The 21,978-nt window shown below is 39.9% G+C and overlaps 1 protein-coding gene across 8 annotated transcripts in view; it reads right to left on the bottom strand.

The window, feature by feature from the left end:
* The window catches only part of TNIK (TRAF2 and NCK interacting kinase), a gene marked incomplete at both ends in the record, with an annotated part of 410,421 nt that overhangs the window by 21,224 nt on the left and 367,219 nt on the right, over nucleotides 1-21,978 (bottom strand). For 4 of the 8 annotated variants that reach the window (XM_079704808.1, XM_079704812.1, XM_079704810.1 and 1 more), the window contains 4 exons: nucleotides 3,830-3,959; nucleotides 14,376-14,560; nucleotides 20,125-20,148; nucleotides 21,018-21,115. In XM_079704808.1, the coding sequence (XP_079560934.1) occupies nucleotides 3,830-3,959; nucleotides 14,376-14,560; nucleotides 20,125-20,148; nucleotides 21,018-21,115 (437 nt within the window). The remainder of the gene's footprint in view (nucleotides 1-3,829; nucleotides 3,960-14,375; nucleotides 14,561-20,124; nucleotides 20,149-21,017; nucleotides 21,116-21,978) is intronic. The other 4 variants (XM_079704809.1, XM_079704813.1, XM_079704811.1 and 1 more) reach the window with 1 other exon arrangement.

Genomic DNA, 21,978 nt, shown 5'->3' with positions numbered 1-21,978 from the left:
GGAAGCTTGAGAAATAACTGGATAGCCTTAGCGCCCTCTGTGTCTCTGGGCACAATACTTCTGGCCCACAACTGTTCAGGAGAGGGGCATTTTCTGGTCTCATTTTGTCACAGTGCTCATCTAAACATTTCATCTTCTAAATTACATTTAAGGGGTTCAGCCCTAATTTATTGTATTATCCCCTCTTTTATGTGTACTGGGCAGCTTCTCCCACCTTCTTACTTCTGTTCAAATACTGAAAAGCTTTTTACCATTTCCCTCCAACTTTCCAGTAGCATAAATCACACATTGTCTCTTTAGAGTTTTGTGGTCTCTCTTGTATCAGCAGTGTTCTGCCTCAAGCCAAAAATTAATGCAGACACACTGGTTATCAAAGAAAGACCTGAAGAGGCTCAGAAGGGAAATGGCCCAGACAGTGAGAAGCTTGAAGGAATTCAGCAGTGACCCCTGAATCTTCCCACTTCTGAGTCATCACCCCTTTGTTCATTCAACCAGCACCCTCTAGAATTAAATACCTTCTGTGTGCCATTCTGCTGGGAACACAAAGATAAATGAACGGCAGCTCTGTCCTCTATGATCTCATTAACAGAGCCCCAAAGAGCTCTACGATCTTCATGCCCTCACCAGTCCCATGGCGGTGGGCACTTGGATGTTCTGAGTATCAGTAGATGCTGGGTATCACGCTGAGCACCTTAGGTTCATCTCCTCACAATTCCACCGGGGGCTAGCTTATATTATCCCCATTTTACATATGGAAAAGCTTCAGTGTAAAGAATTCAATTAACCTGCCCCATGTGACATGGGTTGTAAGTGGTGAAATCAGGGTCTGAACCAAGGCTGTCTGGAAGCACAGCCCAGCTCTGGTGGCTGCTGTCCTATGTGGCTCCGCTCTCAGCCACAGCTGATTGACTGGACCAGGAGTGGACACCTGAGCCAAGCACGATCAGATTCCCATTGGAATTTCCAGTCAGGCCTGAGAGATACTGGTCAGTCTCTGCTGGGCAGCTGAACTGGGATGTGGTGAACACCTTGCAATTGGGAGGGTGGGTATGGAGACGTGAGAGCACGTGCTTGAGGGGGAAGAGGAAGCTGGTGTGTGGACAGAGAGAACAAGGGAGAAAGTGGAGGAAACAGAGATGAGGGTAAGGAGAGACAGGCAGTGAGGGAGCCAGAGATCTGCACACGAGAAGCTGCCTGAGCTCCTAATCCCTTTTCAGTTTCTGGTTCCAACCCTATAACTTGCCTTCTGCCTTTGGATTCCTTCCAGGAAACACCTCGGAATCTCTGATACCTACCCCGCCTTTTTTTCTTAACCTGTTGTAAGTGGGTTCTTTTTTCTAGTACTTGTAACCGAAAGAGCCTTCATGACGGTAAGCTAGTATCCTCGTTCAGTGGGTGGACAGACCCTGGAGAGATACCAGCTGGGCAATGAGGAAGGTGCTATGGACAGAGGCCCACGGAGTCCCAGGAGAGGCTTCAAGGAGGAAGGGAAGCTGAACCAGACCCCCAGGGGTCTGCTGGGTGAAGAGTGGGCTGCAGTGGGGGAGGCAGAGGAGCTCTTCCAGGAGATGGGGCCCTGTGGACAAAGTGGTAGATGACAGCTGGTGTGGTGTATTCTAGAAGGAGAGTAAAGAAAGGTCCTGTGGGGCTGTAGGAGGGGGAAAGGTAGAATCACAGGGGCAGGGGTGTGCACTACAAGGGGGATTGCCTCTGACATAAGACCATGGGTAGGAGAGCCAGCATGCCCCTATAGAAGCATCTGGTCTACTCCAACAAGAAGTACGAGTTAAGTGACTCTCCTTGATGTTCATCTTGGGGAACTGAACCATAAAGAGTTTTTATTTTCTTATCCTTTTGTCATACTTTAATTTGTATTTATCTTTTTAATACACATACTTTTTTTTTTTTTTTTTTTTTTTTTTGCGGTACACGGGCCTCTCACTGTTGTGGCCTCTCCCGTTGCGGAGCACAGGCTCCGGACGCGCAGGCTCAGTGGCCATGGCTCATGGGCCTAGCCACTCCGCGGCATGTGGGATCTTCCCGGACCGGGGCACGAACCCGTGTCCCCTGCATCGGCAGGCGGACTCTCAACCACTGCGCCACCAGGGAAGCCCAATACACATACTTTTAATGGATTTCAAGTCAGGTTGTTACTTTAAAAGCCCACATTTGTAAAAAGAACACTTCAGAAATTGAGAGGACAAAAAGATTTTAGGGCCCGCAATAGATCAAATTGATATATGACACTGCTGAATGCAATTTTCAAGGTGATTGACTGTGGTCATAGAGTATTGGAATGCTTTAAACAATATGGAGCCATTTGGATGTGGCTGGCAACTGAAATCAAAATGTGGCTCCAAATATCCACGTCAAGGTATTGACTCTGTCCTAAAGATTCAAGCAAATTTGAAACCACATTAGAAATTGGAGTCCTTTTATTTGGAGTCAGAGAGTAACTCATTCCAGAACATTTCCCCTCATGCTTTCCCAAGTGGCAAGGTCTAGTGAGAGAAGCCCTCTACACTTGCATTGAAAGTATCCATTCACCACGCTGGGAGATTTATATGCCAGCACGACACAATGTCAACTTCAGCAGCCAAGTCCATTTTTCATTTCAGGCTTCCATGAAAGGACTCTTTAAAGTCTACTTGAAAGATTCGGCAAGGCTATAAAACGAAATTCTAGCAAGTTGCTTTGTGAACTAGTCTTCCAGTTATAGCTCTACTGCCCATTATTATTTCAAAGACCTTATTCATCTCAAAACTACAGTTCCTTTCTTTCTAACAAAAATGAGATGCCCTCTGCCTTTTTGGAGACCAAAGCCTGCTATTACTGTTTTCCAATCTACCCTAGCTGAGGAATGGGAATGACAGATGATATACGTTTGTGTTTCAGAAGGAAGAGTGGGAAGCGATAACAAGTAAAAGGAGAGCTTGACGCTATGGAGAGGGTGAAATAAAATAGGTAACATTTATTGGATGCTTACATGCATTAACTCATTTAATCCCCTCAATCATCTTGTGAGTCATATACTATTACTTAAGAAATTTTATAGATGACAAAATTGTTGCAGGGAGAGGTCAAGTAACTTTTGCCCATTGTCACCAGACATTACTTTCCTTCCAAGAAAAGACCTGCTTGCACGGTGATGATGACGTGAAAAAGAAGAAAAGACGGGTTCTAATGTGTCCAGGCCCTTCTTATCGGCACAGATACAATGGGGAAGTAGTGCATGTTGGAGCGACAGGTGCAAGGGAATGTGTGTTCCCTGCCCCCAGATGATGTTCCTAGAGTTTAAAAAGACAAAATTCCTCAAAGTGCTAAGGCGCATTTTTAAGTACGTCTTCGGATTTCTTTGTTCTTTCACCAGTACAGCTTAATAGTCTTTAATGTTAATTTAACTAGATAAGATGATATCACCATTTCTTGGAACTACCGAGCATTTTCTACATAAAATCCACAAGGATAAAACCTTGGATGGAGAGGAGAAGGCATAATAAGGCCACTGATGTTATTTGGACAGACCATTCATTTCTGTTTTCCTGTGGTAGGAAACGTCTGGGTTTGCCAGTCTTATATCCTCAGGCTCAAATGCTATATTCCGATTTGCATAGCTTCCACTGAAGAATCTGGACAAATGCGATTAAGCTCAGAAGGATGCAGGAAAGGAGGAAGACAATTAAAATCACTCAACCATTTAGAAACACGGGTCCTTCTCCCTCCCCCCACCCATTCCCTAAAATACAAGCAGTAAGCATCCTCTGTGAAAGCTCTAATATAAAAACCAATTAAGAAATGCACTTCTTCTACAGTTTTTATACCAACTTACTTCTCTTATCATCAAGGTCCCTTCTCTTGAAATACTGCTGCTGAAAGTGTCTGCGTGAGAGGTCTCCAGCCCCTGCATGCCGACCATTCCCACATTGTACTGCTCAGCGCTCCCGGGGGCTCCTGTGGGTCTGAAACGGGAAGGAACAACTTTCACGACAGTGTATGTTTAGGGAACACCTGTTTCCTGTCCACAGTAATATTTTTTATTGTAGTGAAATATACATAACATGAAATTTACCATTTTAAGTGTAAAGGTCAGTGGCCTGAAGTACATTACACTTTCATCTTTTTTTTTTTTTTTTTTTTTTGCGGTACCCGGGCCTCTCACTGTTGTGGCCTCTCCCGTTGCGGAGCACAGGCTCCGGACGTGCAGGCTCAGCGGCCAAGGCTCACGGGTCTAGCTGCTCCGCGGCATGTGGGATCTTCCCGGACCGGGGCACGAACCCGTGTCCCCTGCATCGGCAGGTGGACTCTCAACCACTGCGCCACCAAGGGAGCCCCATGACTCTTTTTGAACTATGCTTTTCTCCAGCTATATGCCCAATATATTTTTAGTTTTTTTAGTTTTTTAAGGAATCTCCATACTGTTCTACACAGTGGCTGTATCAATTTACATTCTGACCAACAGTGCAAGACAGTTCCCTTTTCTCCACACCCTCTCCATCATTTATTGTTAGTAGATATTCTGAAGATGGCCACTCTAACCAGTGTGAGGTGATATCTCCTTGTAGTTTTGATTTGCATTTCTCTAATGATTAGTGAGGTTGAGCATCCTTTCATGTGTTTGTTGACAATCTGTGTGTCTTCTTTGGAGAAATGTCTATTTAGGTCTTCTGCCCATTTTTGGATTGGGTTGTTTGTTTTTTTGATATTGAGCTGCATGTGCTCCTTGTATATTTTGGAGATTAATCCTCTGTCAGTTGCTTCATTTGCAAATATTTTCTCCCATTCCGAGGGTTGTCTTTTTGTCTCATTTATGGTTTCCTTTGCTGTGCAAAAGCTTTGAAGTTTCATTAGGTCCCATTTGTTTATTTTTGTTTTTATTTCCATTTCTCTAGGAGGTGGGTCAAAAAGGATCTTGCTATGATTGAATTGATACAGCCACTATGGAGAACAGTATGGAGATTCCTTAAAGAACTAAAAATAGAACTACCATATGACCCAGCAATCCCACTACTGGGCATATACTCTGAGAAAACCATAATTCAAAAAGATACATGTACCACAATGTTCACTGCAGTTCTATTTACAATAGCTAGGACATGGAAGCAACCTAAGTGTCCATCGACAGATGAATGGATAAAGAAGGTGTGGCACATTTATACAATGGAATATTATTTAGCCATAAAAAGAAACAAAATTGAATTATTTGTAGTGAGGTGGATGGACCTAGAGTCTGTCATACAGAGTGAAGTAAGTCAGAAAGAGAAAAACAAATACCATATGCTAACACATATATATGGCATCTAAAAAAAATGGTTATGAAGAACGTAGGGGCAGGACTGGAAGAAAGATGCAGGTGTAGAGAATGGACTTGAGGACATGGGGAGGGGGAAGGGTAAGCTGGGACGAAGTGAGAGAGTGGCATTGACATATATACACTACCAAATGTAAAATAGATAGCTAGTGGGATAGCAGCTGCATAGCATAGGGAGATCAGTTCCGTGCTTTGTGACCACCTAGAGGGGTGGGATAGGGAAGGTGGGAGGGAGACGCAAAAGGGAGGGGATATGGGGATATATGTATATGTACAGCTGATTCACTTTGTTATACAGCAGAAACTAACACAACATTGTAAAGCAATTATACTCCAATAAAGATGTTAAAATAAATAAACAAATAAATAAATTTTTTTGAAAAGTAAAAAAAAAAAAAAAGGCATCTTCAGTTTCTTGGATCCTATCAAAGTCCAAGGACTTGATGGAATATTCAATCTAAGAAACACACCAATCTTATGACATCTCTGAGACAGAGAAGAAACCTGTCAAGGAGTTTTATCCAAAATGGAGAGACGAAAATATGAAGAGGTGAATCCAGACAAAAAAATGTACAGGAAGACACTTACTTACTAAACTAGAGCAGTGGATTGAATACATTTAAGTACAGGTTAGAACTGATGTGTTTGGGAAGAAACTCCAAAGAAGCATTTTCAATATTTCACTCCCAGAAAGGAGCTATTAATAGTGTTTAAGAGACACGGAAAAAGAAATTTCTGCAATGAATTCCTGGTGTACTGCTAGATTGGTAAATCAGAATAATTCTCAATACTCTGATTTCTTCACTCATTTATTTGAAAATTTGTTTTATCTTGTATGCATTTTATTTTTAGTTGCCTTAAATTCTTGTTTAAGGTAAGGTGGTATAAAACAAATAAATCAGTAAATGAAGCATTTATCAAGAGCCAAAGTCTCCTAGGAGAGGAGGCACTTTCCTTCATCACTCAGGCATTCTTTGCCACTGTCAGAGGTTAGATGGACCTGGTGGCTGCCACCAGGCTAACACTGTACAATCAAGTTCTCTTTCAGAGTCTCACCTGAGTTCAAAGATTAAAGATATTTTGGCTCCACGTCTGTTTTTACCCCAATGGTGTTCTGATTCTTTTTTTTAAATTTAATTTTATTTATTATTTTATACAGCAGGTTTTTATTAGTTATCTATTTTACACATATAAGTGTATACATGTCAATCCCAATCTCCTAATTCATCCCACCACCCGCCCCCCGCCACTTCCCCCCTTAGTGTCCATACGTTTGTTCTCTACATCTGTGTCTCAGTTTCTGCCCTGCAAACTGGTTCATCTGTATCATTTTTCTAGGTTCCACATATATGCATTAATATACGATATTTGTTTTTCTCTTTCTGACTTACTTCACTCTGTATGACAGTCTCTAGATCCACCCACCTCTCTACAAGTGACCCAATTTCATTCTTTTTTATGGCTGAGTAATATTCCATTGTATATATGTACCACATCTTCTTTATCCATTTGTCTGTTGACGGGCATTTAGGTTGCTTCCATGACCTGGCTATTGTAAACAGTGCCGCAATGGACATTGTGGTACATGTATCTTTTTGAATTATGGTTTTCTCTGGGTATATGCCCAGTAGTGGGATTGCTGGGTCATATGGTAGTTCTATTTTTAGTTTTTTAAGGAACCTCCATACTGTTCTCCATAGTGGCTGTATCAATTTACATTCCCACCAACAGTGCCAGAGTGTTCCCTTTTCTCCACACCCTCTCCTGCATTTGTTGTTTGTAGATTTGCTGATGATGCCCATTCTAACTGGTGTGAGGTGATAACTCATTGTAGTTTTGATTTTCATTTCTCTAATAATTAGTGATGGTGAACAGCTTTCCATGTGCCTCTTGGCCATCTGTAAGTCTTCTTTGGAGAAATGTCTATTTAGGTCTTCTGCCCATTTTTGGATTGGGTTGTTTGTTTTTTTGATATTGAGCTGCATGAGCTGTTTATATATTTTGGAGATTAATCCTTTGTCCGTTGATTCGTTTGCAAATATTTTCTCCCATTCTGAGGGTTGTCTTTTCAGCTTGTTTGTAGTTTCCTTTGCTGTGTAAAAGCTTTTAAGTTTCATTAGGTCCCATTTGTTTACTTTTGTTTTTATTTCCATTACTCTAGGAGGTGGATCAAAAAAGATCTTGCTGTGATTTATGTCAAAAGTGTTCTCCTTATATTTTCCTCTAAGAGTTTTATAGTGTGGTGTTCTGATTGTATCCAAACATTTTAATCAGAAATATCTCAACATGGATAAATTTTCATGAAAAAGGTATTTCCTAGAGCTCTTTCCAATCCGACAATTCCTTAATTAATTTTCTACATACCTCAGTTAAATTCTTCCCTAATTTTTGCATTTTCATCATAATTTTGCTAAAATTACCATCACTGGTTCCAATCCTTTTCTATGTAAATGTTATAGCAAAAATTTCATACACCTATCAGCTTTTTTGTCCATATCATCTTTCAAAGGCTCTGTGTTCACTACTTCTACCAGGTCCAATTTTAAAGGTGTAAATTTTATTAAGATTTGATTCACTGTCAATTTTTAATCAATAGTGTTAGTGTATAGTGTTAACCACTGTCAGTTTTACGTTTCACTGAATATTTTTCTGAGACTATTTTTTTCCTGATCAATTTTATACTTTCAATTTTATGAGCCAGAACTGCTTCATTTATGCTAAATTTTTATAGTGATCATTTTGGGCTGTTTTGAGTTTTATTCTACATTATTTCTACTAGTAATATTCCTCATAGATTGACTAAAAGATGATAATCTATATTCCTTCCTTTGTCAATTTTCTTCTAAAATAGTGAGCAATTCCTCTTAGTTTAAGGTTGTTCTATTGTGCAGGATTTGTCTGTTGTATTGTGAATCTTCTGTATATACCTGCTCATTCTGTGTACCTTGTATTAACTGCTCACACCACTAATTTTTCTGCTACCATGTCATCTGATACAAGGTAATGGCTTTTGATGATGGAAAATTCCCATAAATTTCTGTGTGCTCCAAAGTACTTCTCTACATATTTCTTTTAAAAGGCAAACTGCAGCCCACAGTTCATGTTTCAGGGACTGCAGAAAATTTTTAAATCGTAAAAGAAGACACCTTGCTGTGTCTGTCATTGTTGAACACTTCCTTCTGTCCTTCTTACTGCCCTGGTTGTCCTTTCATCCTCTGTCTCTGTATGTTTCTTTTATGGCTCCAAGCTCCCAACTCTGCCACATCAATCTTCATCAACCCCTTAGAAATTCTTTTGTGCATTCATTCATTCATTTACTTGTTAAAAGTTTGTTATGTGATATACATTGTACCAGACGCTAGAATAAATATCTGAAAAATAAGACATAACCCTAAACTTCCAGAGGATTATAATCTAATGGAGGTTGAGAGACTAATAAGGTACATAAAGTGCTTGGCAAAAGACAAAAGAATTAGTTTAATAATGCAGTATTTCTAACTCAGTAAGAAGGCTTCAATAGAAGAGCAGAGGACCGACGTCAGTTGGAAGTTATTCCTCTCCTTCTCCTTCCCGTGTTTTCACAATCCTTCTCTCTTTACTGTCTCTTTCTTCCAATCAATAAACAAGATAAGGTCTCTCCTGTCTCCCATTTCATTAAAACATCTCTCTTGACCCTCATTCTGTATTTACTACCCACACTTACATTTCTCTTTCCTTAAAATTCTCCTTGCAAAGTTCTCCAATTTATTCCTTAACACACTCTGATTCACTCCTCAGATGACTACTTCTCATACTTGACTTCAAGTACCTTAAGGAAACTCCCTAAGTCATTTCTAAGCTCTCAGTTTCAATGATTGCTCTTTGACATGGTGTTTGGTCTCTTGCCTGTGTCTGATATGACTGACCACTCCGCCCCATTCTTCTGTACTCCTCTGGCTTTTGAGACAACTTTCCCCTGGTTTTCCTTTTATCCCTTTGTTCTCTGTTTTCTTCATAAGCTCCTCTTAAATGCTACTGGTCCCCAGGATTCTGCTTCACTCTATATAACCTTTGTACAGTGTTACTAACAGGGAAAACTGTGGGGGAGGGGTAAGGGGGTGGGAGTCGGTGGAGGGAGTAACATGGGAACTCTATACTATCTGCTCAAGTTTTCTGTAACTCTAAAACTGTTCTAAAAAATAGAGTTTATTAATAATTTTAAAAGGCAATGGTTTAAAAACGCTAAGGCTGGGGCTTCCCTGGTGGCGCAGTGGTTGGGAGTCCGCCTGCTGAGGCAGGGGACACGGGTTCGTGCCCCGGTCCAGAAAGATCCCACATGCCGTGGAGTGGCTGGGCCCGTGAGCCATGGCCGCTGAGCCTGCACGTCCAGAGCCTGCACGTCCAGAGCCTGTGCTCCACAACGGGAGAGGCCACAACAGTGAGAGGCCCGTGTACCACGAAAAAAAAAACAAACAAAAACCCGCTAAGGCTAAAACAACTATAACATTTTACAGTTAAAATAATCCTTTGTTCTAAAAATTATTTTTCTTTTTCTTTCTTTTTTTTTTTTGCGTTACGCGGGCCTCTCACTGTTGTGGCCTCTCCCGTCGTGGAGCACAGGCTCCGGACACGCAGGCTCAGCAGCCATGGCTCACGGGCCTAGCCGTTCTGCGGCATGTGGGATCTTCCTGGACCGGGGCACGAACCCACGTCCCCTGCATCGGCAGGCGGACTCTCAACCACTGCGCCACCAGGAAAGCCCTAAAAATTATTTTTCTGATATGGAGTCTGGGTAGGAAGAATCAGTTGTCTGAATTTCTATAAAGACTGTGAAAAACAAAACACATCAACTAATTAGAAAGAAAACTATAGAAAATTTACTGTAATTAGGTCACATGTTTAGAACAATAATCTCTTATTGGATTTGTCAAAGTGTTCCTGCAGGTATTGATTTAATTCAATTCAATATACATTTATCGAACACCTGCTACATGAAAGGCCCTTGGCTTGGCACTGGGTAGTGGATATAAAAGCTGAAGAAGACACGGTTCCTGAAACTACAGAGATTAGCATCTGGAAGTGCATAAAAACAACGCAAATACTCAAATGCACGGCAGATGTAAGTGAGAATGTGGGACAGAGGGAGAGAAGGTCATTCCAAGAAAAGACAACATTGGAAAAGTGTAAGGCATTTGGAAAGAATAATGAGAAGGTCAGTTTGGCTGGAGCATATGCTGTGACAGTCATGGGGCCTAGGAATGAAAAGAGTTGTAGGGCACTAGGGATACAGCATGACCACAGCCCCACTTCTACAACACTACTCAGACCAAAGACTGAACCAACGGACAGGACAGCTGAGAGGATGGCAGGCAAGAGGCGGCGTGGGCACAACAATAGCCTGGCTGGTGAACAGGGCCAGAACCATGGCTTTCTAGTGAGACTGGGAAAGAGGGGGCATAAGACATGTGGCTTTCACTGTCCAGACTGCATTTTATGAGATTGTGCAAAATTCAGGGACTGAAATAGCAATAGATGGTCCTAATGATGAAGACCACGCCTCATATGTACCGATCTGACGCATGTGCTGGCACTTGAGGGAAGATACTGATACTAAAGGTTGCCTCTTCAGCTTGCTTGGGCTGATGCAAATCAGCTTATGTGCCTTTCACTCCCTCCCTCCTATTCTATAAAGCTTTTATTTTTTTCCTGATTATAAAAATAGTGCATGCTTAACATAAAATTGGGGCTATACATAAAATAAAAATCCTTTTGAGTTGTATAATCCACAGGTAACTACTATTATAATTCCCCCTCACTCATTATTTTTCTATTCATGAGGCACTGGGAAATAGTGCAGTTGGTTAGTTATGGAATACAATCTTAGTTATGTGCACTCTTATAGGTTAAACCTCATACTATTAATATGAAGCCAACAGTGTACATAGAAGAAGTTGTCGTTTTGTACATCAGGATCTCCAGCTGCTTGTCGGAATGGCTGTGCTCTATTTCTAAAAAGCTCTTTTGTAGAGACTTCATGATAGTGAACTGTGTTGCAATATATTTATATAATTAATATAATATATTAATTTTTTGCTTTAAAAAATACAGCACAAAATGTGAAGGTTTACCTTAACAGTAGAAAATAAAATAGATAAGAATGTATGTAAGAAGGAGTCTAACTCAGAAATGTCTTATTCCTAAAGAAACAATGGATTTTTTAATAGTATGAAGTTTCTCAGGCATACAACTGTTCATGCTGTAGCAGCACAGACTGTATATATTGGGCTGGCCCAAAAGTTCGTTCGGGTCTTTCCGTAAGCTCTTATGGAAAAACGTGAATGAACTTTTGGGCCAACCCAATATTTTATATTCACAAAAGTGCATATATTTGGCAAATTGGAATAAACACACACATACACATGCACACATCTGTATCCTGTTTCTTCTCTGAGTACGTTTCATATACAATTATATATTTTAAATGTTCTTTAATGGACAGTCATGTCAATCTGTTTAAAATTTAGCAATTCTTCAAGAGCCACGTCAAGTTTTGCCTCCACTATAAGTATTCAATGACAGCCCATTTATTACTTCTTGGGATTACAGTAATAGATCCTCTGAATGCCTTTACCAGTATCTAGCCTGTTCTCTTTCCAAATCACTTTGATGAAATGATTTCTCTCAAACATGGCACCAATCATGTCACTCCCCAGCTCAGGAGACCTTTGACGGTTCCCCACTGGCTACATGATACCGGTCTGGTTTCACTAGTCCAGACTTTCCTCCCCTCATACCATCTATATTCCCACCAAACTTAACCTTCTGTGCTTTTACTTCAACTCCCCCCACCTGGGATTCTAACATCACTCCATGTTCCTTTTTACCTTGATGACAGTTATTTGTGTACACGTCTTTCCTCTGGATTAGGCTATAAACACTTTGAAGCCAGGATCTGCAATTTCAGTGCAGTGCAGTTAAGTGTAAATCAAAGTCACTGAAGACCAACTCTATTCCAGACACCAGGCAAGGTGTTAAGAGTAGAGAGTAAATAAGGCTCAATTCTCACCCTCAAGGATCTCACAGCCCAGAGAGGGAGACAACATGTAATAAATAACCTGATTCAAGGTACTCCATGAAATGGCAGGAATGCACAGGAGACACCATGCAGGAAGGGATGGGCTCTGCCTGTATGGGCTGGGCCGTGAGAGGTGATTTCTAAAGGAACACGAGAGTGCCAGACAGCAGAGAAAGTGCAGCACAGCATGGTATATTTAGGCAATTTTAGAAAGGTGGGTGTTTCCATAGTGGGGGAAGAGATGGACTTGCCTTTAGAGATACGAGGGTAAATACCACTAAGAGTCTTACAAAATATGACAGGAAGCTTAAAAACCAACTGCGATTTAACATCTCTTCCAAGGCTATTGGTTATTCTTCCAACTATTTATATTACTCTGAACTTCTCCATGTATAATTTTGTCTCTCTCCAACTAGAATGTAAACTTTTGGAAGGCAGAATTCATGTACACACTTTTGAATGTCTCAAAGCCCTCAGCATGGGGTCTAGCACACAGTAGAAGTCTTACCAATCTTTTAAATTCACAATCCACCCTCATAGCTGTATGCTCAGTGCTTAAAGGGAATTCAAACATCTGTTAGAAGAATGAACCAAAGCTGAGTTAAGACAAAAACTGAAAGGACCAGCATATTTTGTGGGAATGTTCTGGATTAGTGATTTTGCCTCTAGAACAACTTTATTTGCTGTTAAAAAAGCAATTTAATGCAATTTGTTTCCAAATGTCATATTTTAGCATATTTATGGCTGTCAATAACTGGGTAATCAGCAGTAAAATAACAAGTATGGATTTTCAGCTATGATAATTGGACTTGTCTCCAGAATTGCTTGTATGTAACGATTGTTAATCAATGGATGACATTTCCTGCAGACTGGGAGGCCCTGTCTCGCCAACCTCTGCTGGACAGGACTGTAATCTGTGGCCTGAAATGACATCTTCTCTATAGGGAGTAAACGTGGTGCGATGACCAACATTGGTAGCTGAGTCAAAGAAATGGAAGTGAAGATGGAAAAGTTAGCATTGTTCTTTATCAAAGTTATGGCAAACCAGGGCTGGACACCTTGTGTTTATTTGGGAGAGGAAATGAGAGATGTATGTGAGTGTGATTGTATGAATATGTTTGTTTGAATTGGGGAAGTAATAGGGGAAGAGGAGAGGTTCTTTTCTAGGATCTAGTCTGATGAGAAAAAGGGAGCCTCCCTCTCACTTAAAAAAAGAAAAGAGAAGTAAAGGCTATAAATACTAAGGGAAAGCTAGGTAGCTATAAATATCTAAAAAAGAAGACTGTATGTGGTGAAGTCACAGGCTGCAGCAAAAAGGATCACATAAAAGAGACAATGGAGAAGATGAAGTAGAAAATCAGGGGTGTATTTAAGTCAAACACTCAGAAGTTTCTCGGCAGGTTTGTTCAACTCCTGATTGTTTTGCTGGGATGCTAACCCATGCTGCCTCCTGCATTCCACCTTAGTGGTGGTGGTGACAGTGAAATATACGTCTCATGTTGTCAGTTTTAACCCCTAAATGCCATTGCCTATAATTTTGCTCTTTAGTTCTAGGGTGTGGCTGTCAGTATCACTTGCTCAGAGATGACAGGAATCAAGAAAGCATCACCCAAGGGATGGTGAACGCCACAACAGCTTAGACAAAGCATATGCAGTCCTAGAAATGCTACATATTCTAAGTAACTGTGTCTAGGGAGAGGGGTGAATATAGAACTATGCTCTAATAAAAACGTGAATCCCCAAAGTCAACTGATCCTGCCCGAGACTCATAAATGATCTTATATTTAATTCATATTTCCTGTCCTTTGTCTTGGAGACCTAACCTCTCCTGGCCTACAATGATGAAGCAGGTCTCGGGAGGGACCTCCCTGGTGGTCCAGTGGTTAAGACTTCACCTTCCAATGCAGGGGGTGTGGGTTCGATCCCTGGTCAGTTAAGATCCCACAGGCCTCGGGGCCAAAAAACCAAAACATAAAAAAACAGAAACAATATTGTAAAATGCAGGTCTCTTACATCAGTCTGGGTATGTCGCTGACAGCCACCGTCCCATCCTGGGTCTCGCTCTCTCCATCTTCCTCCTCTTCATCACTGCTTTCCGACTCCTCACTCGAGGAGGAGTAATCCGTCACTTTCTTCAGTGGGCGGTTTGTTTCTTCAATCCGGAGTTCTCTTAATTCTTTGGCTAATGCCGTCAGATCCTACAAGAGAAAAGTGTGTCCAGCGTATATGAATTATAGATACGACCAAAGTGACGTCTCTCAGCAAGTCTCCGGCTCAAGCAACAAGAAATAAACAAGAAAAAATAGCTCTCTATAGAACTGTTACAAACATAGTTACTGCATGAAACCAAGAAAACGATGTTTGTAGCGCAGAGAAACTAGAAAAGAAAGATGAAATAAATTTAAACTTTGTTCACAACCAATTGCTAGACTGAGACTGTTCGGTTCTGAATCTGCATGTGTATATATGTGTATGTGCACTGTGTGTGTACACATATATACAAACACTGGGTTCACATTTTATTTTGGGAAGGTGAAGTTGGTCACCCACCCTCACAGTTAATTACCCACAGGATTAGAAATTATTCCCCAGTATTTTGAGACTCCTGCCCAAGCCATAGTCATGGCCTTTCTCCTCTTATGATTGCTACTGTACCAAAATCTAGCATCAGTCACAGAACAGAGCAATTCCCAAGGTTCCAGCTGCTACAATGACTCACTTAGTGTGTCATCATTCCCTGGAGAGCCGAGGCACCACATCAAATAACGGCCCACCCCAAAGCCCAGTGCCACTGAAATTTATAGCCACAGAGCTGAGTTAATCAAGAGGAACAACAACAAAATAAAACAAACAAACAAAAACAAAAAAGAGTTCTCTTCCAGAATGATAGGTGTTTCATTTTCTTTTGTTTTATATTGAGTCACCTGGCAGAAACTCTGGCGAAGAATACTGAAATGAATGTGCAAACACCAAAAGGAAGAGGTAAATTTTCAGTTTTCCATGAATATGATGAAACCTTTAGCCTTATGGATGTGATGAGGTGGTATTTAATCACCAGGCACATGGCAGGCAGTGTGCTGAAGATCTGACTACCTTTTATTGTACATGCTTTCAGAGCAATGCAGAGGGAAGCAGTTCTGCTAAAGCATGGCCGCTCTAATTTGCATGGGTTAAACTGCCCTTGGCACACAGCATGCAAATGAAGAAAAAGCAATTTGACATCAGTCTTACCATTTCTCCCTGTATTAGTGACCCATGTGGGAATCAGAGCATTCAGTGAGAGACAGGGGATTAGGGAGAAAGAAACTCATTTGAAGATACTAAATCCCAAAGTTTTCTTATGGCCATATTCTCTCTTTATTTCCATCCAGAAATGTATTTGCCCAATTCACCTGATGTAAGGTTAGAGCAATATAGGTGATCTAAATGACATCTGATAATCTATCCTGAGAGTTAGAAGAAAAGTTGTGATAAATGTGTGTAACTAAATTATAAATATAATTTTATTTTGAGAAGACAACAGATCATCCTGTTTCTTTACTGTTGCCTATATGTGAGGCATTAATGTATTGATTAAGACTAAGGACAGAAAATGCTTCAGGTTTTTTATTTGGTCTAGAAATTTAGAAGGTTCAAGGTGTTAAGTGAAGGATTTACTTCTTTCTAATTTCATAAAAATCAAAGGGACAGCAATGACAACTTTTACAATTTGTTCCGTAGTCATTTGAATTGAAGCCCTTGGAAAAGGGAAGCTCTTGAAAATTCAAATTGTGCATTTTCCACCCAAACATGCTTGCTGGGCTTTTACACACATGCACCCACACATGGCCTCAATCTCAGTGGATATTTTTATCCCATCCATGAAAATGAAAATAAAATTGCATTTAAAAGACTCAAACTGTTTAAATATAATGTACACCATTAATGAAGAGGAAAATTACCACCCAGAATTTTATGCAAATTTATTTCCGGTTTCTTTGGTGATGGGTCAAAATAAGAAAAGCTAATGTTCAGATTTCAGCTTTTTACTTCTTATTTCCTCTTGACAATTGCCAATGTTTATCTTTATCAAATTGATGAGAAAGTGAAGGGTATGCTACACTTGAGCACACTGGGAAAATACAGTTTAGATATTTGTTAAAGCAATTAATGAAAAAGGACATTATAATCCTCCAAACCAATAAAATAATTAAAAAATTAGATAAATTTATTTTGTATTTTTCCTTCTCTATGTTAGGACCATGTTATGTCTCATCAAAGAATACAACTAGCATCTAAAATGTTACTTGTCATTAAAAACACATTTTATTATAATTTAAAGAGAGAATATGGTTAAGAGAGTTTATTTCTAATGTCAGTAATTCTGAGTAAAATATAATAATATTAACTATGATTTATTTAAATTAATAATACATTTTCCCCATGGACTGGTTTTCCTTATCGCTGACATTTCAAAGCAAGACAAAGAAGATTTTAAAAAATCAAAACTATTTAGAAATATTTAGCTGGTCCAAAGCCCATTGACTTAAAGTAACTCTCACTTGTTAAAATCACCTAAATTTCTCCAAACACTGTATTTAGGAACACTTTTAAAGCTCTGACCTGCTTTATAATTTCACTTTTAATTAGAGGGTTTTTTTTTTTTTTTGGTTTCTGTGTTATTAAAAAGTTATCTTTCCTGAAACTTTAGAAATAATTGCAAATTCCTTTTAAGTTTAATTGGTAACAGCTTGGCAGGTGAGACATATATGAAAATCCCAAGGTACCAATAATGAGTAACTCAAAACTAATACCCCAGCCAAAGAAAATTAATCTTCCATTGCCCATAGTCTGTGTGTTTAGCTGAAGTTTTGTTCCTTATCCATCCACCCTGGAAAAACTTACAATAGCAAAGTTATAGGAAATAGACATGATCTAAAATTGACACCATTGCGTTCAGATCCATTTTCATATGTTTTATTTTCTGACAATACCAATCTTCTCCATATAATGAGTTTTTGTGGTAATTTATTGCTTGACTATCTCAAGCCTGGAGCTAAAAAGTATTAAAAAGACAAAAAAAGTGCTATTTACAATAAAAATATTTGAGAATGTATAACTGAAAAAGAAATATGGCAAAATGTTAAGCTTTTTGACTACAGAGTAAAGATAGTTAAGGGGCTCTCACCCAAAGGTTTCTTTAATGTAACACTTTTTAGAATCAACTTGATATAATTTTTCTTTCAAAAAGGCTTATTTAATCTGACAATTATGCATACTCTGCTTTAAAAGGTGCTCTTTTGGGTATCTTTTTAAAAACAATATAGTTTATGCACATTTTAGTTCAATTTTTTAAACTATTAAAATAAGAGTTAAAATTTTTAAAGTTGTTTTTTTCTTTACATAGTAAAATAATTCATTTCCTTTTTAGGAAATCTAAAGATATGACTTGGGGAAGTCACTTGACTTCGATATCTTCAACTGAGGGAAAAAAGGTTTGTTCCAGTTCTGTCCAGTCTATGGATGTGCTCTGGAATTTGTCAGATTTCTACATACAATAAAAAAGTGGTGGTAAAACCAGTGTTTGCTTATGTATCTAATCTTCATGACATCTATTTAATTGTGCTAAAGTAAAAAGAATATTTATTTTGGAGGGTTGTATTAAATAATCACAGACTACACTGCACAATCTCATACTCCATAAGAAGGACTGCCAAATGCATGGACACTCCCCCAGACAGACTTTTATGGAACTAATTAAATTATCAATACTAAGCAATATGTTTTTGGTATTTTAAGACTGCTCATTTCAAACTCAGGTTATGTAAATGGCATATCAGTCACGGTGGATGGAAGCCATCTTAAAACCTAGGAATGGAGATGGGAGAGAGATTTAACTCAAGGTTTTTTGACTGTGGCACTACTGACATTTGGGGTGGATAAGTCTCTATTGTAGGTTGTTTTCCTGTGCGTTGTAGGTTGTTTAGCAGCATCTCTCCGCTCTACACACAAGATGCCAGCAGCACCGCTTCCCACCTCCAACTTGTGACAACCAAACTGACTCCAGACTTTCCCAAATGTCTCCTAAGGGAAGGGGAGTTGGGGGGGATACTCATCCCTGGTTGAGGACCACTGGGTTAGGTAGGACCAAGGAATCCTGTGGTTTGGATCAGTGATACTCAAGCGGTAGGGTTAGAAGAATCACCTGGAGGCCTTTTTCCAGTCATCCATGGCTCTAGAGATTTTGGTGTACAGCTTACACCCCCTCAATTATTTCTACCTCTGTTGCCTACCTCTCATCTCTGTCCAGTGTGCTAGAGTATCCTGAAATAAATAAAGCAATTTTAAAAGGCCTAAAATATCCTGGGTTAACCAGATGAAATCCATGAGAGCCCTCTCCCTCATGACAGCCACCTCCAAGCTAATTTCTGGACTCATAAGAGGAAACCTTGAGTTGTGCACACGCACGACCATTTTATTGGCAGCCTGAGCACCAGAACTGTTTGGGAGAAAACTGATAACACTTGTGATAATCCCTGTCCTTCTCACTCTCATGAGGAGAAGGGGCAAGGCTGTAGCACAGAGCAATTAAAAACATTTCCCTTTTTTCTTTCTATAATGCCATCCACACACTGTAGACATGTAGAATCTTTTTTTTTATAAGCAATAATTCTTTATCTATGATAATGACTTCCTAAATCACTCTGAATGGTGAGGCGGTCATAATTCTGAAAAAGTGATGCTTTTTGGTAAAGATCAGAGACATAGAAACATGCTTCTTCCACCAGAATAGCTCCACGCCTCAGGCCCTGGCTTTACATAGCACTTCACACTTCAGAAAATGCTCTCACACTCATGATCTTGAGTGAACCTAAACAGTCTTGTGAGTGAGGAAAGGCAGGTGTTTTTATCCCCATTTTACAGATGAAACTGCCCAGAGAGTTCATGAGACTGGCCCCTCCAGTTATTTATTGGGGGAGGCAGAATTTGAATGCAGCTTGTTCACTCCCAAAGCCAGTGCTTTTTCCATATCATTTCACAAAAAAGGTGCTCAGCCTTAAAGCCATAATCCTAGCCTTCAGATTCCATGCAGTTAGTACGCTTTGCAGAAGGCCTCTCTCTTCCAAAACAACTCCACTATGCCGTATTCATGCAGGTCTGACAAACAGCAGTGAGGCAGTCATCCTTCTTAGCAAGCTACTTAAGATTGGCAAAGCCATATATTTTTCTAATGGAAAAATGTCACCACAGATAAGGAAATAAAGTTACTTAATTCGCCAGGATTCATTAACTAAAGTTGACGTTGCTGCTGATGCTGTAGTTAATGTGCCACAAATTAATCTAACAATACCCGGTAACTCCTTGTTCACAAATCACACACTATAAATTTGGACGACCCTAGAATGATGTCTCTTTTCTTTGTTAGTAAAACTGCCATCCCCTAGCAAGGCTGGCGAGTGCAGGTTAAAAGCTCAGGCTTTGCTACTGGAAGATACTAGAATGAGAAACTGTGCCAATAACAAAGCACCGATGCTTATCTTTAGCTAGACTGGAACGTTGGAAAAGTGACATTTTGGCTAGAAGGAAGGTCTCTGGAGCTATACACAGTGTCTGAGGGGCTCAGGCTGGCTTCTGTGAAAGGGCTCTCCTCTCAGCAGATCACTCCAAAGGAAAGAACTTTAATCTGTGATCCAATTGGCCACCTTTCTGAATATCAGCCTCAGGAAATCAGTTTATATTTACATCTTGTGAAAGCATGACCAAGCAAAAAGGTAATACTAACCTCATCTATAGCTTTCTTATAGCTCTGAGATAAGAGGAAACCAATCCAGAAGAATCCACGGGAGGGGGAAAAGCCGGAAGAAAGGCAGCAGGTTAGACACAAAATGGAAATTGTTAGTACACAACTGATAAATGCAAAAAGGGCAACAAGAACCTCAACCCAGAATGGTGTGAATGCCCTTCATTGTTACCCTCACTGTACTTCCTTACTTTAAAATGTAAAAAAATAAATGAAAACATCTTCACATCCATTTCACAGAAAACATTCTTGGAAAATTTAAATAAAATAAGTGGACAATAACTCATTCCGAATTAATTTCCAACTTTCAAATTTCAGCCTCCATCCTCTTATTTCTTTCTTTAAGGCTATTTGGGGTCTGATGTGTTACAGCAATGAAGCTAGATTTCAGGTTGTCAGCCCCCTATCAGACCATGCTTATCAAGTTTTGGTCCAGGAAATACAGTCCTAGAGCAGCAGAAATGCAGCAGAAAAATTGTAATATTAATTCATGTGGAAAATAATATAGGAAAAGGTCAGAATATACAAGAAAAATCCACAGGAAGTGCCCAAATATTCTTAATTGTTACTTTCAACATCTTTTTGCTAAAGCTACTGAGTAGAAATTATGGAATAATGTGAGTTATTTCTCTTCCTGTTTTATTCTGTAACAGTGTTAATGATCAGCAAAATAACCAAAGGCAGATAAGCAATCCAAGATCTGTTCATTTCTTTCCTAATCAGGTATGACTTCCTTCCAGATGCTTCTAGCATCCGTTCTTATTAATCTCAACATTTTTTGTTTCATAGTCATGAGTGCATCCCCAACCACTTTATCCTGCAGGTTCTCTGGGAAATTAAAAGAGTTCAAAACTGTTTGAGAGAAAAGCACTCACAGCCGGTCGACTAGGTCGGGTAATTTCCCTGGATTCTTCAGGTTTCACCTTGGAAGGCTCATGGGGGAGCACAGGTGATCCTTCCGACTTACTGTTGGCTAGAGGAAAAAAACAGAGGGCCAAGAAAGATAATGACCGTCAGAAGGTGCTGGCTCAAGTTCTGGAGTTCTGTGGTGAGTCAGCCTTGGAAATGATTCAGCGGACACCTCATTCACTTAGGCAAATCCTCAAGCACATCCGTGAAAAAACAGTAAATGTTCAGGCAAACAAAATCAGCCATACACATTTAGTCTTATAACGTGGAGGTCACTGGTAATTATATGAAAAACTAGCCAGCACCGCCATTTGCTGAGCACTAATTTTGTGTCAGGCTTAGTGCTAAATGCTTTCTATGTCAATTGTCTCATTGAATCCTTGCTCCAACCCAATGACGTGGCACTGTTTTCCTGTATGACAGTTGAACACAGAGAGATGACACAACTAGCCTAAGGTTACACTGAAGTTATGTGCAGAGCTGGGATTCTGTCTGATTTCTCAAAGTCCTATTCTCAATTATTATACTAAACCAGCCTCGGAGTTAGCATTCTATGTTTGATTTCTTCTTTTACCACTTGCTCATCAGGATAAGTTTTTCTGACAAAACGTTGTAGAAAAAAATAGAAACCTGTTTTATTTGGAGGAACAATTTTTAAATGGGGGGAGGAAAGGGGAGTTGTCTAGGGTGAGGGCAGGAAGGAGAGTGTTGGTGATAAAGCGGAAGGGTCCTAGAATAGAGGTTATAGAGCAAGGGCTGGGGGAGGGCTGCCTGACAGCTACAAGTGAAGAGCATCCCTCCGATTTATGAGCTTATAGGTAGAGAAGAAGCAATCTAAGGTGGGAGAGATTCTTTTGTTTGGTTTCAAAGTGGTCTTTCCTGGGTAGGGATACACCAGGGATATGAGTGCTTTTAACCCAGGAAAAC

Source organism: Hyperoodon ampullatus (genome assembly GCF_949752795.1).
Source record: "Hyperoodon ampullatus genome assembly, chromosome: 5".
Classification (NCBI taxonomy): Eukaryota; Metazoa; Chordata; class Mammalia; order Artiodactyla; family Ziphiidae; genus Hyperoodon; species Hyperoodon ampullatus.
This window is presented reverse-complemented; position numbering and strand designations above follow the sequence as displayed.